Source organism: Haliaeetus leucocephalus, unplaced genomic scaffold (assembly GCF_000737465.1).
Source record: "Haliaeetus leucocephalus isolate CR32 unplaced genomic scaffold, Haliaeetus_leucocephalus-4.0 Scaffold162, whole genome shotgun sequence".
In the NCBI taxonomy this organism is placed as follows: domain Eukaryota; kingdom Metazoa; phylum Chordata; class Aves; order Accipitriformes; family Accipitridae; genus Haliaeetus; species Haliaeetus leucocephalus.
The window spans coordinates 15350255-15370339 of record NW_010972598.1 but is presented as its reverse complement, the minus strand read 5'-3'; the positions used below and the strand labels follow the sequence as shown (position 1 = coordinate 15370339).

General features: G+C 41.4%; 1 protein-coding gene across 1 annotated transcript in view; it reads right to left on the bottom strand.

The window, feature by feature from the left end:
• The window catches only part of ANTXR1 (anthrax toxin receptor 1), a 108547-nt gene that overhangs the window by 75232 nt on the left and 13230 nt on the right, over positions 1–20085 (bottom strand). The window contains exons 4-10 of the mRNA XM_010562875.1: positions 18276–18357; positions 17035–17068; positions 15019–15098; positions 13181–13249; positions 11021–11101; positions 3768–3828; positions 82–180 (exon numbers count right to left, since the gene is read on the bottom strand). Coding sequence (XP_010561177.1) covers positions 82–180; positions 3768–3828; positions 11021–11101; positions 13181–13249; positions 15019–15098; positions 17035–17068; positions 18276–18357 — 506 coding nt within the window. The remainder of the gene's footprint in view (positions 1–81; positions 181–3767; positions 3829–11020; positions 11102–13180; positions 13250–15018; positions 15099–17034; positions 17069–18275; positions 18358–20085) is intronic.

The window sequence follows — 20085 nt, the reverse complement described above, 5'->3', positions numbered from 1 at the left end:
TATTTGGAGATCCAAAATGTTTTCCAAGCAAATGCGTGCCAGTGCAGGGTCAGATAAAGTAAAAAAATAAAAACAGCTTACTGAGAGTAACCGTGTCATTGATCCTGAAACTGCAGAGCACTCTGTCAACATTACGGGCATGTCGAAATCCGTTTCCTCTCACGACAACCTGAAATGACTCTGTGGCAAAAGAGACAGTAGATTATTGATATATAGTGAGGCAAAGAATGGTCATTTAGACAAGGCATGTATGTCAAAAGTTTTTACTTGAGATCTCTTGAGCTAAAATTTGCAGTTTAACAATTTTTAAATTTAAAAATTGTTAAGATCCACTCTCTCCCTACACAATTTCAGCTTGAGCTTTTAGAAACAGGAAATAATACACAACATAAACATTTTCACTGACCTGCAGTGAAAACATTAAGCTTCAGAGACACTGAGCTTTCCCCTCCCCAGGTTGCCATTTTAAATGGCAGAAAGTTTTGGGTGAAGAAAGGCAAAAGTATCTGTCCATGGAAAGAAAAAAAATCTTCTAGTGACAGACAACTTGGAGAAGTTCAAGTGCTACTTTCCTAGCTAACTGCAAAATTTTATCAGTTGCCATGGGTTTTGTCACATCCTGCCCTACTAACCTGTACAATGACCATGAGTCCCTGGCTGGACTCATTTCTATACAATGACTGGGGATTTCATCAACCGACCAGCTTTCTAGTCTCTGGACAAAGGCTATGATCTCAGAGACTGTGGGCATTTCTCCAAGTCTTCCTCTTTGCTATTCTTCCAGATCAACTCTACAAGGTCACTGCAAGCTGCGGCGCAAGCAGAAAGCATCAAGGAGTCACCAACACCTGAGTGCTGAACTGAGCGGTTCTTTTTGGAACAAGCAGGGCTTAGGAATGAGATCATATCCTCACAAGTCTTTCAGACCACTCTCTACCGTTCCTTGTTATTCCAACTACTTGAACCTAGTACTGGGAAAGGTTTACAAACTTCCTGCAGCCACCAGCATTAAGACTGCCTTGCAAGGAAAGCACCATTTTCAGACTTCCAGATTTTGAAACAGTGCCACAGTTACAGAAAAGTTCTGGCAGCAGACATAGAAACTCAAACTCTGCAGTTCCCCATGGCGAAGAAAACAGCCCCCACAATTCCTGTTACTATCTAGGAGAGGCACTCAGATAATGCTCACCAATGCTTTGCTGGTGAATGTGGTTTGAACGCAAAATGTTTCTCCATCCAAGACAATTCAGAAGTAATCACAGGTGCATCAGAAACACCACCTTGGTTTTAAAATTCTCAGGAGCAACAAGGAACCTAGTTTTTGCAGATTCAAAGTTTTTGCCTTGCACTTTACAGTCCCCATCTTCTTTCATCTCCCTTAAGGACTCACACACTGTACTTGTCAAAAAAAGCAGATTTGCTCTGGAATCTGGGCTCTCTTCCAGGTCCCACTCGTTTACAGCCAAGTTGCAAATCATCCCGCCACATCTAGCCAGGGAAGCTGCCTCACAGGCCCATTATGTGTTGTCCAAGAGCATTTGGGAAGAACGGGGGAGAGGAGCTCTGTTCTGGAGTGTGGGGGCTGATGAATACTTAGGAGAAATCATAGAAGTCTCAAATGCTGGGGAACGAGAGTTCAAGTACAGTCAAAGAACAGCATATCAATGATGTCAGATTAACCACGGGGATCCTGTCTCTGCTTGAGACTGAAATGAACAGATACAGTATGCACCCTGCATGTCTCTACTGATCCAAAACCAAATCATCAAGAAACTAGATTTTCAGAATGATATGTTGCTGCTGAAATTCATTACTTAAGTGTCTGGGACCAGTCTGCAGTGCAAGACTGGGCTCAGGTAACATGGACCCCTCATGTCCTCTCCTTCCAAACAAACAAACAAAAAAACCCAAACCCCCAAACTGCCACCACCCTTCAAGAATGTGCACAGAAACATGAAAACACAAGGTATCAGAGCTCTATCTGCAAAAATTTATTTAAAAAAAAAGACACTAATGCACATTACTTCCATATTCAATGGCACTTTCATTAGTCTCAAAGTCTTAAATGATTAAACTACCTGCAGTTCGAGAGCAATGGAGTATTTGCCCAAACTCAGAGATTAGGTCTTGAATTGAGCATCTAAATAGCTGTTGGCATTTTTCAAACTTAACATTGCTCCTCTTGTGAAGTACTGGCCAAATTCTGATGTGAACGGTTTATATAAAACCCCTCTACATTTCTCCTCAGCTGGCTCTGCTTGATACAGCTGTACATTACCCCTACATTGTCACTGAGACACAATGACTGGGAGTGATAAGATGTATAAGCAACTGACAAGCATATTAGAGAGCGTTAAAGATAGTTATAAATGATCCTTATAAGTCATCTTCTGGCTTATGACATTACACAAGCACCATTGTTTATCGCTTGTGTAAGTATGTAAATATATTTAAAAAAAAACCCCAAAACTATAAGCGTAAAGTGGATCTGAATCTTCACACAATTTCATTTCCTTTCCCAAGCATTTATGGAACATCACTGCACTGTATCAGAGACTGTCATGGCAACAATCATCTACCATGCTCAGGTAGACAGAGCCCTGTTTTGGAACCTTACAGGAATACATTAATACAGGAACTATTTAATTGGCCAGCCAAAATGAGAAATAGATGACTAAGTAATATAATTCATGTCAATTATGCCATCCTGGCTTCGAAAAAAACTACTGTAGTGGCACGCATGGAATGCAAAACTGATACCTGGTACTTACTGGGCATTTAGCATCTGTCTTGCATCTGCTAGGAAAATATGACTACCTATATATGTTTAAGTATACAGGCAGTTGCTTCAGGAACAGGAGATGCAGGAAGGATGATTAAAGCAGCTGGTTTGGAAGTGAAAACAAAGAAGGAATGATAACTGGCTTTCTTATTTGGACTACTGATTTAAGAAAAAGGAAGATGCTGAATTTGTCAGGGACTTGTCCTTCTCTACAAACCTCAGCTCTGCTCACAACCTCTCTACTTAGTGAGTTGCTACACATTCAACAAACAGTTAGGATACACTTCATAAAATGTGAAGAATTCACAGGAAGCACACGGAAGAGGCCAAAATGGTTCTCAAGCTTTCTTTGAAAAAGGCTGGGTTCTGCTGAATGCAAAAATGCTTGCCAGAACTTTAAAGCCACTATGTACGTAGCACAATCATATTTGAACAAGCACACAAAGAGGGGGAAGTACCATTCACACAAGTCAGCTGAATTATGTTTAAATTCTAGTCCTCAGTCACTGTATCAACCCTAAAAGCCTAAGAAACGTTCCAAGAATATTACAAGCCTTTAGATCAAAGTGTACTCATTTGACTTTCTTGCTAGTTTCTTAAGAAGCACTTCCCCAACAATCCTTTGAGGTGATGAATTTGCAAAACTCTAAACCTAATCAAAGCATTATTTTCTGATTTGGTTTGTAATTTTGCAGCATATCTACTTCAAGTTTGGCACAGTCCGAGTAAGACAGACTGGTTTGACTAAAAAAAAGTTAGGCAAAACTGTGAAATTCAAGCCTTTTCTGTAAGAAAAACCCATTTGACGTCATTTGGCAGAAATGGGAAATGTGCAAGCTACTGAAAGATGAAAAAGAAAGTCACAAAAAAAGCAAAAGATTTACCTCCAGTTAATCAGTTCCTTTTGTACTCTCCAGCAATTAGAGATGGACAGAAAGATGTATTTTAGGCAACATGAACAACTAGGGCCTCAATTTATACTTACCCCCTGCACATATACTGGAAGGCTCTGCTGCCAGAATTTCTATACAGGATTTCTTCAAAATCTAAAAGACAGGAAAAAAATGTCATGAAGTATCTCAGATTTGTTTCTATAGAAACACAAAGCTGAAAGTGTGAGAAAGAAGGTGCACTTGTTCTCACATAAATGCTTAACTCCACATTGCACTTCGCATTCATATCACAATTATGCCATCTTAGCTTTTCACTTTAAACCAACCACACCAGTGTCATTGCTCTTCCACAGCAACCTATTGCTATGGAGGAAGGCAGCAGATGCCAACACTCTCCCGTATCTCAGCACAAGCTTGCCTTTGTCTGTGGTACAAGTTATTATGCAGACTACGATCCATAACAACTAAGGTGCACTCTGAACGGTTAGCGAGGCAACGTCATTGCCCTCCCTTTGCAGTCACACCTCCCTCTCCAAAATTATTCTGGAGCCCAAAACTCCAAATAAAACATCACAAGTTTAAGCTAAGCTGTTTACCTTTGCATTGAAACATCCTAGGAATATCTATATAGCCACTTCTCAAGTCTCAGCATAGGGGTTCAAACTTCTTATGTTTTTAATCTGATCAATGAGAGTGTACCTGAGTGCATCCTCAAAGTTGCACTGTCATTTCAAATCAAGATGTATGGACAGTTATTCTTTACTTAAACCAAACTTAAATTAAGCAGTATGTCTTCATAACAGTTGGCACCACCTTTAACCACTTTACATGTAGACAGTGATTTACACAAATACTTCAGCATCAGGCTTGGCAGACTGCTTGCAAGGCACAAGGAGCATGCTGGAGTTGGATACTGTTTATTCCCATACAGTGCTAAAACTGCTCAAGCTGTTATTTGCATGCAGCAGCCTTTCCCCTGCTCTAAAGACCAACTCAAATTCTTCACTGCATGCAGTCAGCAAACTTGTGACAGTGTCCATAAGCTCCTGTGAGAACAGCAGCAGCGTCTGAGAGCTGTGGGTGTTCAGCACTGGGCTAAGCAGCCCCTAGACGAGGTAATACTGATCAAAATTTAGGTCAGCTCCAAAGAGGCAAGTAAATGTCAGCCAAGCATCATGACTCAAATCCAACATGAAAACTATTTTCCCAACTTTAAATTGAAACATCTGTAAGGAAAGAACAGCAACCAATACAATAAATTCTGCAAGAAAAAGATAATCTATTTTTTCTCCACAATCATGGCACTCTGCCTCAAATACCTAATTGCAAAAGGTACAGAGAACCATGAGTTATTTTTAAAAATTTTTGTTTAAAAGTTTGAGTTACTCAGAAGCCGGGCTGGTAGAGACTGAAGGAGTACCAAGGGACTGAAGGAACCAGGATGATCTGAACTGCTGGCAGCCTGACAAGTGAGGAGAAAGAATATTTGCAGGAACAAGGTTATACAGGAACTGTCAAGCAGAAAGAAGAGAAAGTCAACAGTTGAGAACACAACTGAAAAGCACTAAAAGAATTTGAAAAACAGAATAAGGAAAAAACACAAAAAATAGAGAGGACTGTAAGAACACTCTTCCAAAGTATCTGTCTGTAGCTATCCATCCAACCATCTCCGGTCAGTCCTCTACTACCCGCCCCTTACTCATTCCAGCTTCTGCTTCTCTGAAGATACAGCATTTTTTGCCCAAAGTGACTGCCAGGGCTAATAAGCACAACTAAGAGTTGATGTTTTTCCAAGTATTTTTCCTCTCCACTGAAAAATGTCTCCTTTAAGAAGAGAATCTTTTCACATTTTTCCAAATTTCTCCTTAGATTCTGTTCCACTCTCCCTCAGCATCCCCAAATGTTTTAATGTATATTACTACTCTTCATTGCCTTTCAGCAATGAAGTGAAAGAAGTAGGCAAATGAGTTGGAGAACAAATGCATGAAAAAATACAATCAATGCTTTCATTTTCTAAAAAAAAAAAATCAAGTAAAATCTCACATGACTAAGTTTGAAATTCATGACTTCTATTCAGTCATTTGCAAACGTTCATGCTGTAAGCCAACTCGGACAGGGGGGTGGATTAGCAGGTGTCTCAATTAGATGATGCAGAGCTCCCTTTCAGCCCAATCCATTTACATGACTATAAAAAGCTGGCCTTAACAGCTTTTTACAGTGCCAACTGCAACATTTATTTTTATTTAGAATAATAATAAGTTTCCAATGCTCCAAGCACCCACCCTAACTTGAAGTGAAAACTGGGCAGCAGTAACTTGCAAAAGAATTCCTTTATGTCTCTTCCTCATTATAAAAATACATTCAGAAAGGACTTCAACATATTCATCGTAGAAGATTACATCAAATCTTCTCTGTTCTCTCATTTCCTGAGGACTGCACAGCCTTGTGTGGGCTGTAGGTGCACCTCATTCACTGCAGGCTGGCTCCCCAGGAAAGCAAAATAACATGCAAGAGTGGTGATGCAATCTCCCAGCTCAATGCCTATAAACTGCTCCAACAGCATAGATGGGAGAACTGACTCCACATCCTCATTTTCATAGGGAGAACTACAACAGTTCTGGTTTACTTGGTAACTAATTGCAGGCCTCAAGGCAGCTTGCCTTGGTATCCATGCAGAAAAGTATTTGAAGCACGTGCTCACTCTTGGTGAGGAAGCACCCCATTGTCTTTAGCAACACACGCTTAATGACCAAGCTCAGATTCCCAAATCAGTCTCCTGCTGTACTCTGTGGGGCTCTAATTATGCTCCAGCTTCACACAGGCTCCTGGGAGGATCACTTGTTAATATTTGTTGACATGCCAAATAAAAAATGCAACACATCCTAGTGAAAGCATGGCTTTATTTGTCACAGTTATCTCTATCAGGACAGAACTGGATTGAGCACTACCTGTGACTAGTTTAGCTTTCTGCTAGGCAACTCATTAAAGGCCGAGAACCAGGAGGGGTCCTGCAGGTCACCGGGGCCCTTTTAGAAACAAAGGGAAGAAGGGGAGTGAAATTCTGCAGCTGCTGGAAGTTTTCATTGGTATTCTGGTCCACAAGCATGCAGACAGATTACTTCACCACAGCAGCTGCATATTTCTTATAAATTTTTTTTCACCAAATTTGGGAATTCTAATTAGCAAACAGGATGCTGAAGTTTAATAGAAGGTTACTGCCTAATCAGTGCTAGTGTGAATGACCTACAGTCTGGGGCTAGGTACTCATTATCAAGCTCTGTTGAATTACTAAATAACAAAGTCTGTTGCCAATTACAAAACAGTAATTTATTTATGAAGTGTTTCCTGGCCAATAATATCTGCATGAGCTAAGTAAAATAAATATATTTAAGTCCTTTTTAAAGATGCATTTGGGGGAAGAAAGAAGTAGAAAGCACGATCATATACCACTACAAGTAACGAGAAACACAATACAGTTGAGACTGGGGCTTCACATCCTCTACTTTAGATGGGTAAGCTAGCTACCCAAGCCAAGATGCTTGAGTTGTTGACTTTCTCCTTGGCCTATGTAGAAAGCCTGGCTCCGACAGAGGACAGATTCAAAATTTCTACGTGAAGCTCCTGCTCCAAATTGCCCTCTGGAGATCCCACCCTTCTTTACTGGCTGCAGGAGCTTAAAGAGCTCAGCTTGCTGACCCTGGGCAGTGTACATGTACAGCTCAGACTACAATTTAGCAGCAAGGCAGACAGCTGACAGACATTTTGTGTACATTACAGATTTTGAACATACAGGACATGTCTTGCAAAGGAAGTAATTTTCTCTCACCTCTCTCCCCCATTCATGGAGTCTCAGCCCTTCTCCCTGCACCAGGGAATATACAGTTTATCTATTTGCAAGTGAAGCTTGAACAGCTAGCTCAGGATGAGTACGTAAAAGCATCGTGTTTCTCATACTTCGTCTACCAGACACTCACATCAAGATCTCACAAAAGTTACCACGCTAAACATACCAAGCACTGTGGTTTGTGTAACAGAAGTACTCAGAGACAGTGTATTTCCAAGCTAAAATTTCTTGGGGTGAAGGAGTCCATTGAACTGCCATGTCAACTCTAAGATCTGAGGCAAGACCTGAAAAATACTGAGGGTAGGTGGACACCGTTGCAAGATGATCTGAAAGGAGTACACAGGAAATTAAACTTAAAAAGATGAATGATTTGCACAATTTGCACAGATTGGAGACAGTCCCATGAACTAGTTCATACTATTTCATTTCTTATACATCACAACTGCTTCATGAGGCTTTCTGCAGCTCGCTCAGAGAATCCTTTCTAAGGGACCCACAATTACATCTCTATTTGAGATAAGCTCTGAGCTAGTGCCACTGTTTAACACATGGCAAGGATCAAGGAGTATTCTTGTTCCAAGTGACTGCTCTTGCAGTCAGTTTCTGTTAAAGGCTCGAAGCAAATCAATGATCCTGACTTTCATGTTGCTTCACATTCCATTGCCTCCAGCACTCCTACCAAAGACATACAGAGCAGTAGATGAAGTTGAGTTTCAGGTTTTCCTTCTAAGACTTGCTCCATTTGCTTTAAATTGACAGGTTATGATCTGCAGAAATTTTTCACAGCAAAGAAAAATTTAATAAATTATTTCAGTTCCTTCCATTTGTTTCCCAGCCTATAGCAATCAGATGTCTGCTTCTCTACCAGATACTTCCCTCCTAACAAAATCAAAATTCCCATTAAACATGGCAGAAGCTGAAGTTTTAGCAGTGGCTTTTTCACGATGAGGGAGAAAAAGCAATTGGTTTAATAGAAAAGTCACACTGGAACTCACAGGAGAGAAAGGACCAAAACCTATAGCGCACTAAATACCTTCAGCTCCCACTAAGAATCATGTTTTTAAGCACAACTTCAGCACAGAACTATATTTTCAGCTCATTTAAGTACAGCCTCCAGGGCACAGCCTGAATAGCTTGCTGGTGCTGAGTGGGAGACAGTCCTCCTCAGAAAGCACTGAGCAGATCTCCCTGCAGCTGCTAACTCAAAACATGCTGGCTCCCACAGAAAAGGAAGGGCAGGTGTACCGAAACATTTTCAGACCCACCACCTTGAACATCTTTGCTCAGCAGATGTAGAGACCCAGCAGAGGCAAGCCTCAAGCTCCACCACTCCCAGATCCCACCCTTTTCCTCACTCCAGAGGAACTTCTAAGTCCACCGCCCCTGCACAGGCAGAGGGTTGAAAAAGTTCTATTCCTCAAGACAAGGGGAGGAGGGAAGAGTCAGGCCGCCTCAGTGGGAATACAAGGCAGTTCACACCAAATTGCTGCAGACCAGAACAGGCCCGGGTCTTCACATCTCTAGAGTGTTTTCAAGCACTAATCTCCTGCAGACTCATAATTTTCTCTTTCCTTCCCCTGCTATATGAACCAGCAGCGGGTAGCCTAACCAATCCCCTCTACACATGGATGAGCATCCTCATTATACTGTTACACAGGAATTGAAACAAACTTCCAAATCTCATGGCCCTTTGAACATTAAAATGCTTTCAAGTGAACACAAATGCCTTGTTCATTTTCTCAAAGACAGAGGTGCTTTCAAGGACAAGAAAAGAAGGAATGAGGGAGCTTATTTTCAGGCTAGAACAGGAATCTACAGATTCTTCGTCATTCTACAGAGCAATTAATGTCCTTCTTGCCATTCCTTTTACACACCTTCTTTCTACCCAATCTATTGCAATCACTCCACTCAAATGCAAGTGACCAGGTCACAGATTCATTACTGTACAGTTACACCTCCTTGTGAGCCTCCTTCTCAGGGCTGGTAAATCTTGCACCAGTCAGCTGAAGAAGTTCTTGACTAGGTTCCTGGAGGCTGAACTCTTCCCGTTCTGTTCAGTATAACTGGAAAGGGAGTCAGAACCGCTGCTGGAATTCATTAAAAACAGCTGCAAAGGGAATGCAGGACTGGGAAACAAACTAGGGGTTTTTGTTGTTTTGTTGCTTTCTTAAATGACATGCAACACCTGATTGTCCAAGAGAATTGAGGCAGTAGCCCCACACTTGGACAGTGCCAGGAAAACCAATAAGCAAGGGATTGTATTCCATCTACATGCAAGAGTAATAGTGAAAACTGAGCCTGTGCTGAGGGAACAGTTTTGCTTGGTACTACATGGTCAGAATAGTGTGTAACCACTGTAAACACAGAAATCTGAGACCCCCCTGGTGAACCTACCCTCCTTAGCTTCAAGTTGTATATTTCATCTGTGTTTTATCGACTAAAAATCCTATACCAAAATGAACAGAACACGTGTCCTTAAAAGGATTTCCCATCCTTCTCTGCAGCCATGGGAAGCAATCTAATTAGAACAGTTATGGGATACGACTGAGCAAAAGGAACAGAAAAATACTGAAAGCTACCTGAAAGCATACTGTTTCCTAGTGAACACTTGGCATGTTTTACACTTATAATGAAAATGGCACACACACCCTCTCATATAATGCCTTTCCTGCTCAGTCAAGGGAAGCGTTGGTTCTAGGTGAGACAGTATTAGGCCACTCAAAGTTTTAGAGCTAGAAATAGGGATGCCTTATCCTTATTTGCTGGTAAAGACATGGAACCATTTGCATGACTTTGACACAAGCCATAGGAAAGGAATCTATCTATGGCCCTCCCTCTGTCAGCTGAACTACTAGCTCTTATCCCAGCTACTCAGGAACAGCCCAGCTCTTATATGCTGCACTCAACCCTTAGAGGAAATGCCAGGAATTGATCAATCTGAATTGGGAAACCTAGGTCTGGAGGGGAAAAAGGAAAAAAAAAAATAGCCCATTTGTTAGGAGGCTGAATGTAGAAAGCCAAGTTTTTGGGATTGTGGCACACATAGCAGGATCCCTTCCTCCATTCTAAACAGGTAAGCAGCACAGCACATCCTTTGGGACAGAAAAGATGCTACTCAAGCAGAAGGCTGGAGATCAAAGAGTGCCCTAATCCTTCATACAGAATGTGCTCTAACACATCTCTGTTTTCCCAGTGTGTGGCAGCCATTTTATTAACTGTCACCATATGCCTAGTCCATTCAGTCAGTTACTTCCCATCAAGGAGGGAGACATACAAAGGTAATATTGGGGCTCAAGGCTTCCAGTATTGTGACCTGTTGATAAACACTACCTTGAAGTAGCAATATTAGTATAAAAAAGGTCAGTTTCTTTGGACCAAATGTTTAAGTGATTTATTAGCAGCCAGCAGGTCCTAGTGAACACAGGAAAACTAAACCTTCAACTGTGCAAGCTAACACAAACTAACATGCACACATGCAAACACATGATTAAAAATACTTACAGAGTCTATGATCCCCTGAAGGGCTTCAAAACCGTCATTCACTGGAAAGACATGATCTTTGCTGTCGGCAATTCTAGCCAGCTGACCAAGCAGTAAAAGTAAATAAAACAGAAATGCAAAGAATGAGATAAATTAGCCAGCAGGCAGCAAGTTAAGACTTCTCCAGACTCATCCACTTACAAATAAAAAACCCAAATACTCCAAGTACTCTGTATGGATTGCTGGTGCATTATAATTTGCCAAGCATTGAAAAGTTTATCTCTTTAGCCTGATTGGTTTTAGAAGGCTCTCTTTTGGGAATCAGAAAAGGTTTCCCTTACCTTTGAAGACAAGATAGAATGTGGCTTTCACTGATGCCCAGAGCCTAATGATCTTCATTGCAAAAAAATATCTCCCACATGATTGTAAATCACCCAGCACAGTAACTCCCTAACCAAAATAGGCCACAGCATCAACAGGACATGCCATTAATGCAGCAAAACACTTCAGCACATACATAATTTAAACCAGGGAACTAATCAAAATGATTCAGTATTTTTACACATAGAGAAGACTAATGAAAACTACAGCCTATCTGGAGATATAGGCCTGATTCACCTTTCCTGTCAGGACAGAGATTTGACTGTTTGTCCTAGGCTCAACCATTAGAGAGCCAAGAAGAAAGCAGAGAGCTATAACAGGATATATTTTCTGAGTGGGGGGAAAAAGGGAGCAGAAGAGTATTTGGAAGCCTACATGACAAGGAAAAGGGCCATTCATAAGGTGCTGGTAAGATAAGGGGAACCAGGACATCACCTGTAAAGAGCTACATGCAGGTTCACTTGTCAATAGCACGCTAAGGGTTAAGGTTAAGACAAAAATATAAGCCCAATTCACAAGTAATGAGCTCTCCATGCATCTGCTGGAGCAGAATCAAGTTTTACTGCTGCAAGGCCGTTTGTTATAGTAATTCTCTCCCATGCAGAGGTAGCATCAACCCAGCAGGCCTCTGGCGTTTCCTGTAGCATTGCAAATTGGAGGCAGCAGACTAGCCACACATTCTTCCCTAAACCCCACTGGCTCCACCTTTCCAGCTCATGCCACTCAGAACTCCTACTTCTCAAGCAAAACACCAAACTGCCAGCCTCCTGGTTTGCACCCAGAGAAATACTCCAAGCAACTTTCCTCTGCCTGCTCTGAGAAGAGTAGTAAAACTGCTTACGGTTTGTTGGCCGAGATACAGCACCTTCTGTAAACCAGGATGTTTACAGTTTCCTCAACTCATTCCACATAGTCATCCTCCTAGTGCATTCTGGGACTTCAGACACAGTCATCTAATTCCAGTTAATTTCTTCAGCATCTAAATGACATCAAGTAGCAGCTGTCTTTAAGGTCTGCTACTTTAGATCTAGTCTCTTTGCCATTTTTATTCCCTCCTTGCTTTTTCTATGACTAACTCCGGGTTACACTAGTCTCTGGTTTTGATTCAAAGGAGATTGTTCTTAGCCAATTTTGTTTTGACTCCTTTTTGAATCAGTGTTTGAAGCTTTGTTACAAAGCTGAAAACCTGGAATAGCTCTATCCAATAAGTATTTCAGCACTCCACTTAAGAGCTGTACCAGTGTTTCACTAATGTTAGAAAAATACAGTGTCAACTCTTACACTTGGTGTGAAACGGAATTCATGGACGTACTAACACTCATATGATAAATTTAGAAGCCAGAGTACCAAATGGGAAAATGCTGTAAAATATTAGTGTTGCTAATGAAGCTGGTTGCTTTTTACAGAATTGTGTTCCTGTGAAAGAAAAGCTGGACTGAAACTGAAGTGTTATATGACAATACGTCAATTTTAAGGGGGGGGCGGGGCGGGAGTCCCCACAATCTCCTTCTGCTTACAGCTTAAGCCAGACTGATTTGATATTCTTCATGTGTCTTTTCTCTGCTTTTCTCCACCATTAGCAAGAGTCATTGTGGCATGCAGAGAGAGGGAGAGTTCTCCACATATGGAGATTAAGACAGAAAGGGGCTTAAACCCAACACCCAGACCAAGACACTTCAGACCGTCAAACAATCAACAGAAGGAGAGGAAGACCACTTGAGAAAGTGATTTGGGAGCATGTGCCTCTGTTCAACATGTACCTTTGCCAAGTACCTCAGTAAACACTAGTGCCTCATTTACCTGGGTCTCATTGAAGTCTTTCACACCAACACAATATACTGTTGCTCCCAGGTCACGTGACCGATTAGCCTGGAACAAGGAAAGATAAGATGACATGGATGCAAACATGATGAGATGCAGGTTTCTGAAAGGTCTTAATCATAAATTTAGTCTTCCTCTGTAAAACGAGCAATGGGGGGGCTTGACCACAGAAAGCTTTTAAAAGCTTTCCTCCCTGATTCTGCAAAAACAGGTTTTATCTGCTACTAATTGTTTAGTAAAGCAAAACCCAAAGTATTTGGTGGGGTTTTCAAACCCAGTTAGCTCACCTTCCTAGCTATTCCAACTTCCTAACATTTCTCCGTCCACCAGATGTAAGACAGTCTAAATCCATTTTCTTTTCATCATTTAGGACACATCCCAGTATAATAGTAACCCAAAATGTTTCAGTGTTTGCTATTTCAGACATGTGTGCCTGGACTCATGATATCCATAGGTGAAGAGACATTTCATTCCATCTGCTGCAAAACTATATCACTCCCACTACTTACACAGCATCTCGAACTAATAAAGGCAGAACATCCACAGGTTTGATTTTTCCAAGCTATTTCTTTGACATGCAGATGAATTTGCATTTGCTATTCAAAAAGCAACTGTTCTAAATGCTCTTGCCTGTGTTTAAGTATGAATTAAGTCATTTAATTGTATTTCATTAGAACAGGAACACCTGACCGAAAACCCGTTCCCAGAAAAGATGGTAGAAAATCAGATTATATCAGAAGACAATAGTAGTTCAAATTGTTAGATAGCCAAGTGCTTTACAAGAAAAGCGTCATTCCAGTTTTACACTGAGAAGCTTAAACTGAAACAACTGAAACAACTCACAGTGTAAGAGCTGAGCTCAGGATCTCCGTTCTACTAGCTCACTAACTGTACCTCCCCAAACCAAAACTAATATAACACTTCTGACCTCTCAACTTGTTCATTCACCTCTAAAAATAAACTTGTTTTTCTTGTGCATTTTTTATTTCAGAAGGGAAAAAAAGGGAGATGAACAGTAAGGAGGGGAACTCTAGATTAATGACGTTTGCTTGTGCTGTAGCAATATTAGTTTTATTCTACAAAACCATTCTTTTTGTTGTTACTGGATTTAAAGCTGCACTTTGGAGAGATTGAGAGGAAAAAAATCTGTCCATAGCAAATTCACATAACAATAACATCTTCCAAGTTTAGGTCATCTTAATTTGTTTGACTGACAAGTGCAAATTGGTTCATCTCTTCAGAGATGACTATCAAAAGGACATCAGTAGAAACACTATACAGCATAGCTTTCAAGTGCTCGACCTGCTGTTTATCTAACATTTTGCATAATACGCTGACTTAATGAGGGTGTTGAGAATACACACTTGAATCTTGGAAACACTTGCGGAAATTTTGGATTTGATCATCTGAAAGGCTTTCTGATGTGACAGAAGATTATAGGAACAACAGTCATCCTTTGTCTGCAGTCTTTACTTTTTGTGAAAGAAGAAATGTCAAAGTGAGAAGATTCAGGTATTTCCCAGAACAATCCAGTAAATACTGAAAGCTTTCAGCTGTGAGCTATTCCTTCCTTCGCATTCGTTTGGTTTTTTTTTAACTGGAAGTTTAAACCTTCATCCATTCCCGTGAAAGGTCTCAGTTTTGATGAGTCAGAAGCGTTGCTGCTGTTAATGTTTATCCTTAAGATTCATGTCTAAAGAGCACCAAAGTGAAGCTTTGTTACTAGGGAAGAAGGTTTTCCCTATCTTTTGCCTTCAAAGCAGCAAGCCCAGACATTGCACTGTCTCCGTGGCTAAAAAAATGTGTAAGACACTTACCTCCCTTTCAGAGTAGAAAAACAGGTCTTCATGGAGTTCTCCATCTGTCAATGCAATGATGACACTTGCAGTTCTGTAACCTAAATACACAAACTTCTTTAGTCCCTTGTTTTTGAGTTGTATTTGCTAAACTAGCTTAGAAAACATCCTGCTAGTGACCTGTTAGCACACTTAAAGGACCAGAAATAGTGGACAGCAAGCCCAGGTCCTTACCTCCTTTCATCCAACCAGTTTTCAGAAGACATGAATTTTCCATGTCTTCTGCACACTTTTTCCACTCAGGCACCTGCCTTCAATACCAGTTTTATACCACACTCCTTTGATGTGTCAATGATTTTTAATTGACAGCTCCTCATAACTATTTCAATATTTCAGATGAGTAGATTAGACAGCAGCCATCAAAAAAACAGTGCAAACTGTTCCTCGTTTTTTTTTTCCTGATTTTATTAACGCTGTCAGTTCAAGAAATCCAGAGATTTTTTTCAGCTTGTGATAAAAAGCTCATGGGATTTAAATAGATATGGTAGGAAAATGGCCTAAAGTCTTCAACCTTCCTATGTAACATATTTCAGCAACGCAGTTAACCCTTGCAGTCTTCCCCTTGTATTGATTATAGCTTGGGTTTTACAGCTTTGTATTAGTTTTCAGGAGTGGCCAAATAGAATTAATTCATATTTCTGACAAGAGACGTGCTACAGATCTGAAGGAGCTCTGTAGGTACATCTTGCACAAACACTGTTATGGAAAGATAAAGGCTAAGTATATCAAGGTGTGTAAATTATCAACCTTTAAATTTCTTCAGACTTCTAGGGCATTTTCTTATCATTACAGGGAGCTGTGCCTTTAACAAGCTGTTGCTGAAGAAACAAAAATCCAAACAAGCAACTTCTTCAATTACTGCAGAACAGAGATCCAATACCTAATTTTCTTGGTGTCACTTAGAAATCACCGGTTTTAAATAATGTGGTAATGATGCAACAAGAAAGTCGAGTGCTTGAGGAACAATAAGCAATATGCACAGTCATTCGTGTTGCAGATGCCTAACTCAAGTACCTAGCCTCTTTCTGTAGGAAATGGAGAAAAGTGAGCACTTCTTGTACAAACTTAGGAGCCCAAATGACCTCCAGAGATGCCCTTCTCCCTCCATTGACTACTGCAGGAGCCTTTGGACCTACTGCAGATGGTATAAACACTCCTTTTAGTGCAGCAAGGACAAACACACAGAACTAAAAGACAAAATACACAGGCCAACATTCAGACTTGAGGACCCAGTTGCCCACTGCTTCTTGTATATGGTGGCAACCTGTTTACTTGCCATATGTATGCCAGCATGTAAAAGCATTATCAATCCCAAATCGAATTGTTCTAGCTATCTATTCCATTCTGCTGCAGTCATATTTTACAGATGAGTCCCAAAGCTGTGCAGACTTAGTCACTACATTTTATTCATGAGTGGCCCTGCAAAAGTATTAGGACTGGCTTTGTACTCAAACATCTGGTCACCTGTCCTTTGGTTTTCAACCAGCAATGTTTATAGTTGTACTTCAGGCTTTGCAGTGCAGAAAGTTTTTACATTAATTACAAGGAAGCAAAGGACAAAGATTTTTGCAATTGTCTGCACTTACTTCTGGATTTAATAATTGCTTATTGAAAAAAGACCTTTTACCTAACAGCACCTCTGCATAATCATGTTTCAGAACAAAGAAGAAATGACTACCTGAGTCCTCAAACAAAATGAACAAAATAAGGTACCAGACAGTTTTGGTAAGAGTAGGCACCTTCAGTCAGCCCAGCTTCGCACTTTTGGCCTGAAACGCATTCAGTCCAGCTCCAGATCCTTAATGCTCCACCTGTTCTTTTTTCTTTTCAGAAACAACTACCCTGAAGAGCACTGCATTCCTGTAAGAATAGAAGCCACCCCCCACCTTTCCCACAGTGAAGCTGCATTTCAAATCTATTAAAGTTATCAGCCAAAAAGAGAAAAAAAAAATTCAATGGATCAAGAAAGTCTCTCACCGTGAACATTTTCATAGTAAATCTGTTCACTTGCCTGAAATTAAATCAGAAGATTATTAGCAATAAATGAATAATAATACTTTGTGGGCATCTACACATGCACCAGAAAGAAAGAGAAGATGGCAATGATGATGTCATGATTGTAGTCCGCACATAACCTCTGCTTTCAGAGATATCTGCTTCACAGAACAAGTTTCCTGCGTATGGTTTTGATTCCATTACTTCAAGGTCTTATCTAAAGCATAACTCAGTCAAACCAATCCTAAGGCCATTGGCCAACAATAAAGTAGTCTCCCACTATTTTGTTATCTGAAAAATCACATTCACCTTCCTCCTTGAGAAACATCCTAGGTCCATTGATAAATATTCCCCAGCACCTCTAGATCAACTACTCTAATTGCAAATAAACCAACTGCAGAGAGATATTCTTGTGCTTCTACCTCCCACTTGATCTATCGATAAGCATATACTGCAAGGTAGAAGGGCAAATGCTTCAGTGAGCATTAAAAATTAAAAAGTAGGCCACCCTGAACATATTTGGCTTACAAATTTAATTTCTGTTCTGAATTTAAATTTGATTTTTTGGACTTCTTCTGCAAAGTCTCTGAAGTCACCAAACTCTGGGATTTGGTTCTGGACTCCTAGTTAAGAGCCAGCATCTCTGTCAGGTCACCTGAATTTTTGTTGTGTGTTCACATGCATTTTCAATAGGCACACAGTTCCACAATCCTCCCAAATGCATGCATAGCACAGAAGTGGGAGTGGGGTCAGGAGTTCAGGTTTAGAGAAACTCCTGAGCTTGTAAAATATACAGAAGGAGAAGATCAGAGCAGGCAATAACCTCTATGCAGCATTATTTGTCCACCAGCGACAACAGGTTAGAGCCATGGCCTCAACCCCCACCCCACTCTGACAAGCCTACTATAGCATCCGTACTATAGCTTTCCACCCTTCGTGAACATGGTCCCATGTGGGATTACAATGCCAAAGCCTTCTTGCCTTGTCTCAAGCTGAAAAGGCAGCTCCCCCCATAAAAGCTGGAGGCAAAAAGAAAGTAGCAGGGTTTGCAGCTCCCTTGTACCAGCTCCTACACTGAATGTGTACACTTAGTGTACTTATTGCATACAAGAGAAATAGCCCCACTTACCTACCAAAGAATTATTAACCATATTCCTCTGTTTAACATTTCCTGAGGAGCACCCAAACACAGTTTAGAGGCACTATAACATGCATCTAGTTACCCTTTCAAATCCTTCATGCATGTATGTGTCACCTCCTGGAAGGACTTTCTGCAGCTCTTCTAGACCCTGGCGTATCTGTTCCCTGAAATTAATGCAGATCATTGTTAGATCCAAGATCAAATTTATCGGGAGCCAATATCCAGGTGAAGACAGGCATGGCAGAACCAGATACAGAGAGGGGAAAAAAAGAGTTAACCCAATGTTTATTTAGGCTAAGGTAATGTCTGGGTAGATATCTTTCTAAGGATGTGGAAAATAGAGCAGATGCGCTGCCAGTGTTCCCACAGCCTGGGGAAAGCATCACAACAGCAGCATCCATCTCCTTGGTCAATATCCATACATTTCTTTCTAAATAAATATTCCCTGTGTAACCCTGGTCAAACCTCTGATGCAGAAGCAGAGCAGCTGACTTGCACCTGGCTCACTTTCCTTACTTATGCTTGCTGACTTGACTATACACACACAATCGAACAGCCACAAAAAATGACTGTATTGGGTTTGCGTGGCAAGGTTTTGGTAGCAGGGGGGCTACAGGGGTGGCTGCTGTGAGAATCTGTTAGAAGCTTCCCCTGTGTCCGACAGGGTCAATGCCAGCTGGCTCTGAGATGGACCCGCCACTGGCCAAGGCCAAGCCCATCAGCAGTGGCGGTAGTGCCTCTGGGATATCAGATTTAAGAAGGGGGAAAAGTTGCTGTGCCACAGAAATTGCAGCTGGAGAGAGGAATGAGAATATGTGAGAGAAACAACCCTGCAGACCCCCAGGTCAGTGAAGAAGGAGGGGAGGAGGTGCTCCAAGTGCCAGAGCAGAGATTCCCCTGCAGCCTGTGGGGAAGACCATGATGAGGCAGGCTGTCCCCCTGCACCCCATGGAGGTCCACAGTCGAGCAGATCTCCACTTGCAGCCTGGGGAGGACCCCACGTCAGAGCAGAGGGATGCCCAAAGGAGGCTGTGACCCTGTGGGAAGCCCGTGCTGGAGCAGGCTCCTGCCGGGACCTGCAGACCCATGGAGACAGGAGCCCATCCTGGCAACTCCAGTTTATTTGGACATTACACCTTCAGTTCCTGTTCAAACTGACTTGAAGATTAAAGCTTTTCGCAATAGCTTGTTGTGATTCAGGGTATCTGTTTTAATTTTTCTAGAAATCCCAGGCACACTGACAAATCAACTGCAGGCTAAATGGGATGGGGACCCATTTGTCGTTCCACTGAGTTGCAGACACCAAACTCTGGAAGCCAAGTACAGGCCAGAAGTCTTTAATACCAAGATAAAACCCTGCAATATGTGGGGTGTCTCTCTGAGCAAACTATACAATCTTCATGGGAAGCAGATTAAGTCACTGCATGTAGGACCACACTGACATTCATAGAATCATAGAATCATTTAGGTTGGAAAAGACCTTCAAGATCATCAAGTCCAACCATTAACCATGCCCACTAAACCATGTCCTGAAGTAGCCTGTCCACTCGCTGTTTGAATATTTCCAGGGATGGTGACTCAACCACTTCCCTGGGCAGCCCATTCCAATGTTTGACAACCTTCTCAGTAAAAAAATTTTTCCTAATATCTAACCTAAATCTCCCCTGCCTCAACTTGAGGCCATTTCCTCTTGTCCTATCTCCAGCCACCTGACAGAAAAGACCAGCACCCACATCACTACAACCCCCTTTCAGGTATTTGTAGAGAGCGATAAGGTCTCCCCTCAGCCTCCTCTTTTCTAGACTAAACAGCCCCAGTTCCCTCACCCGCTCCTCATAAGACTTATGCTCCAGGCCCCTCACCAACTTGGTTGCCCTCCTCCGAACATGCTC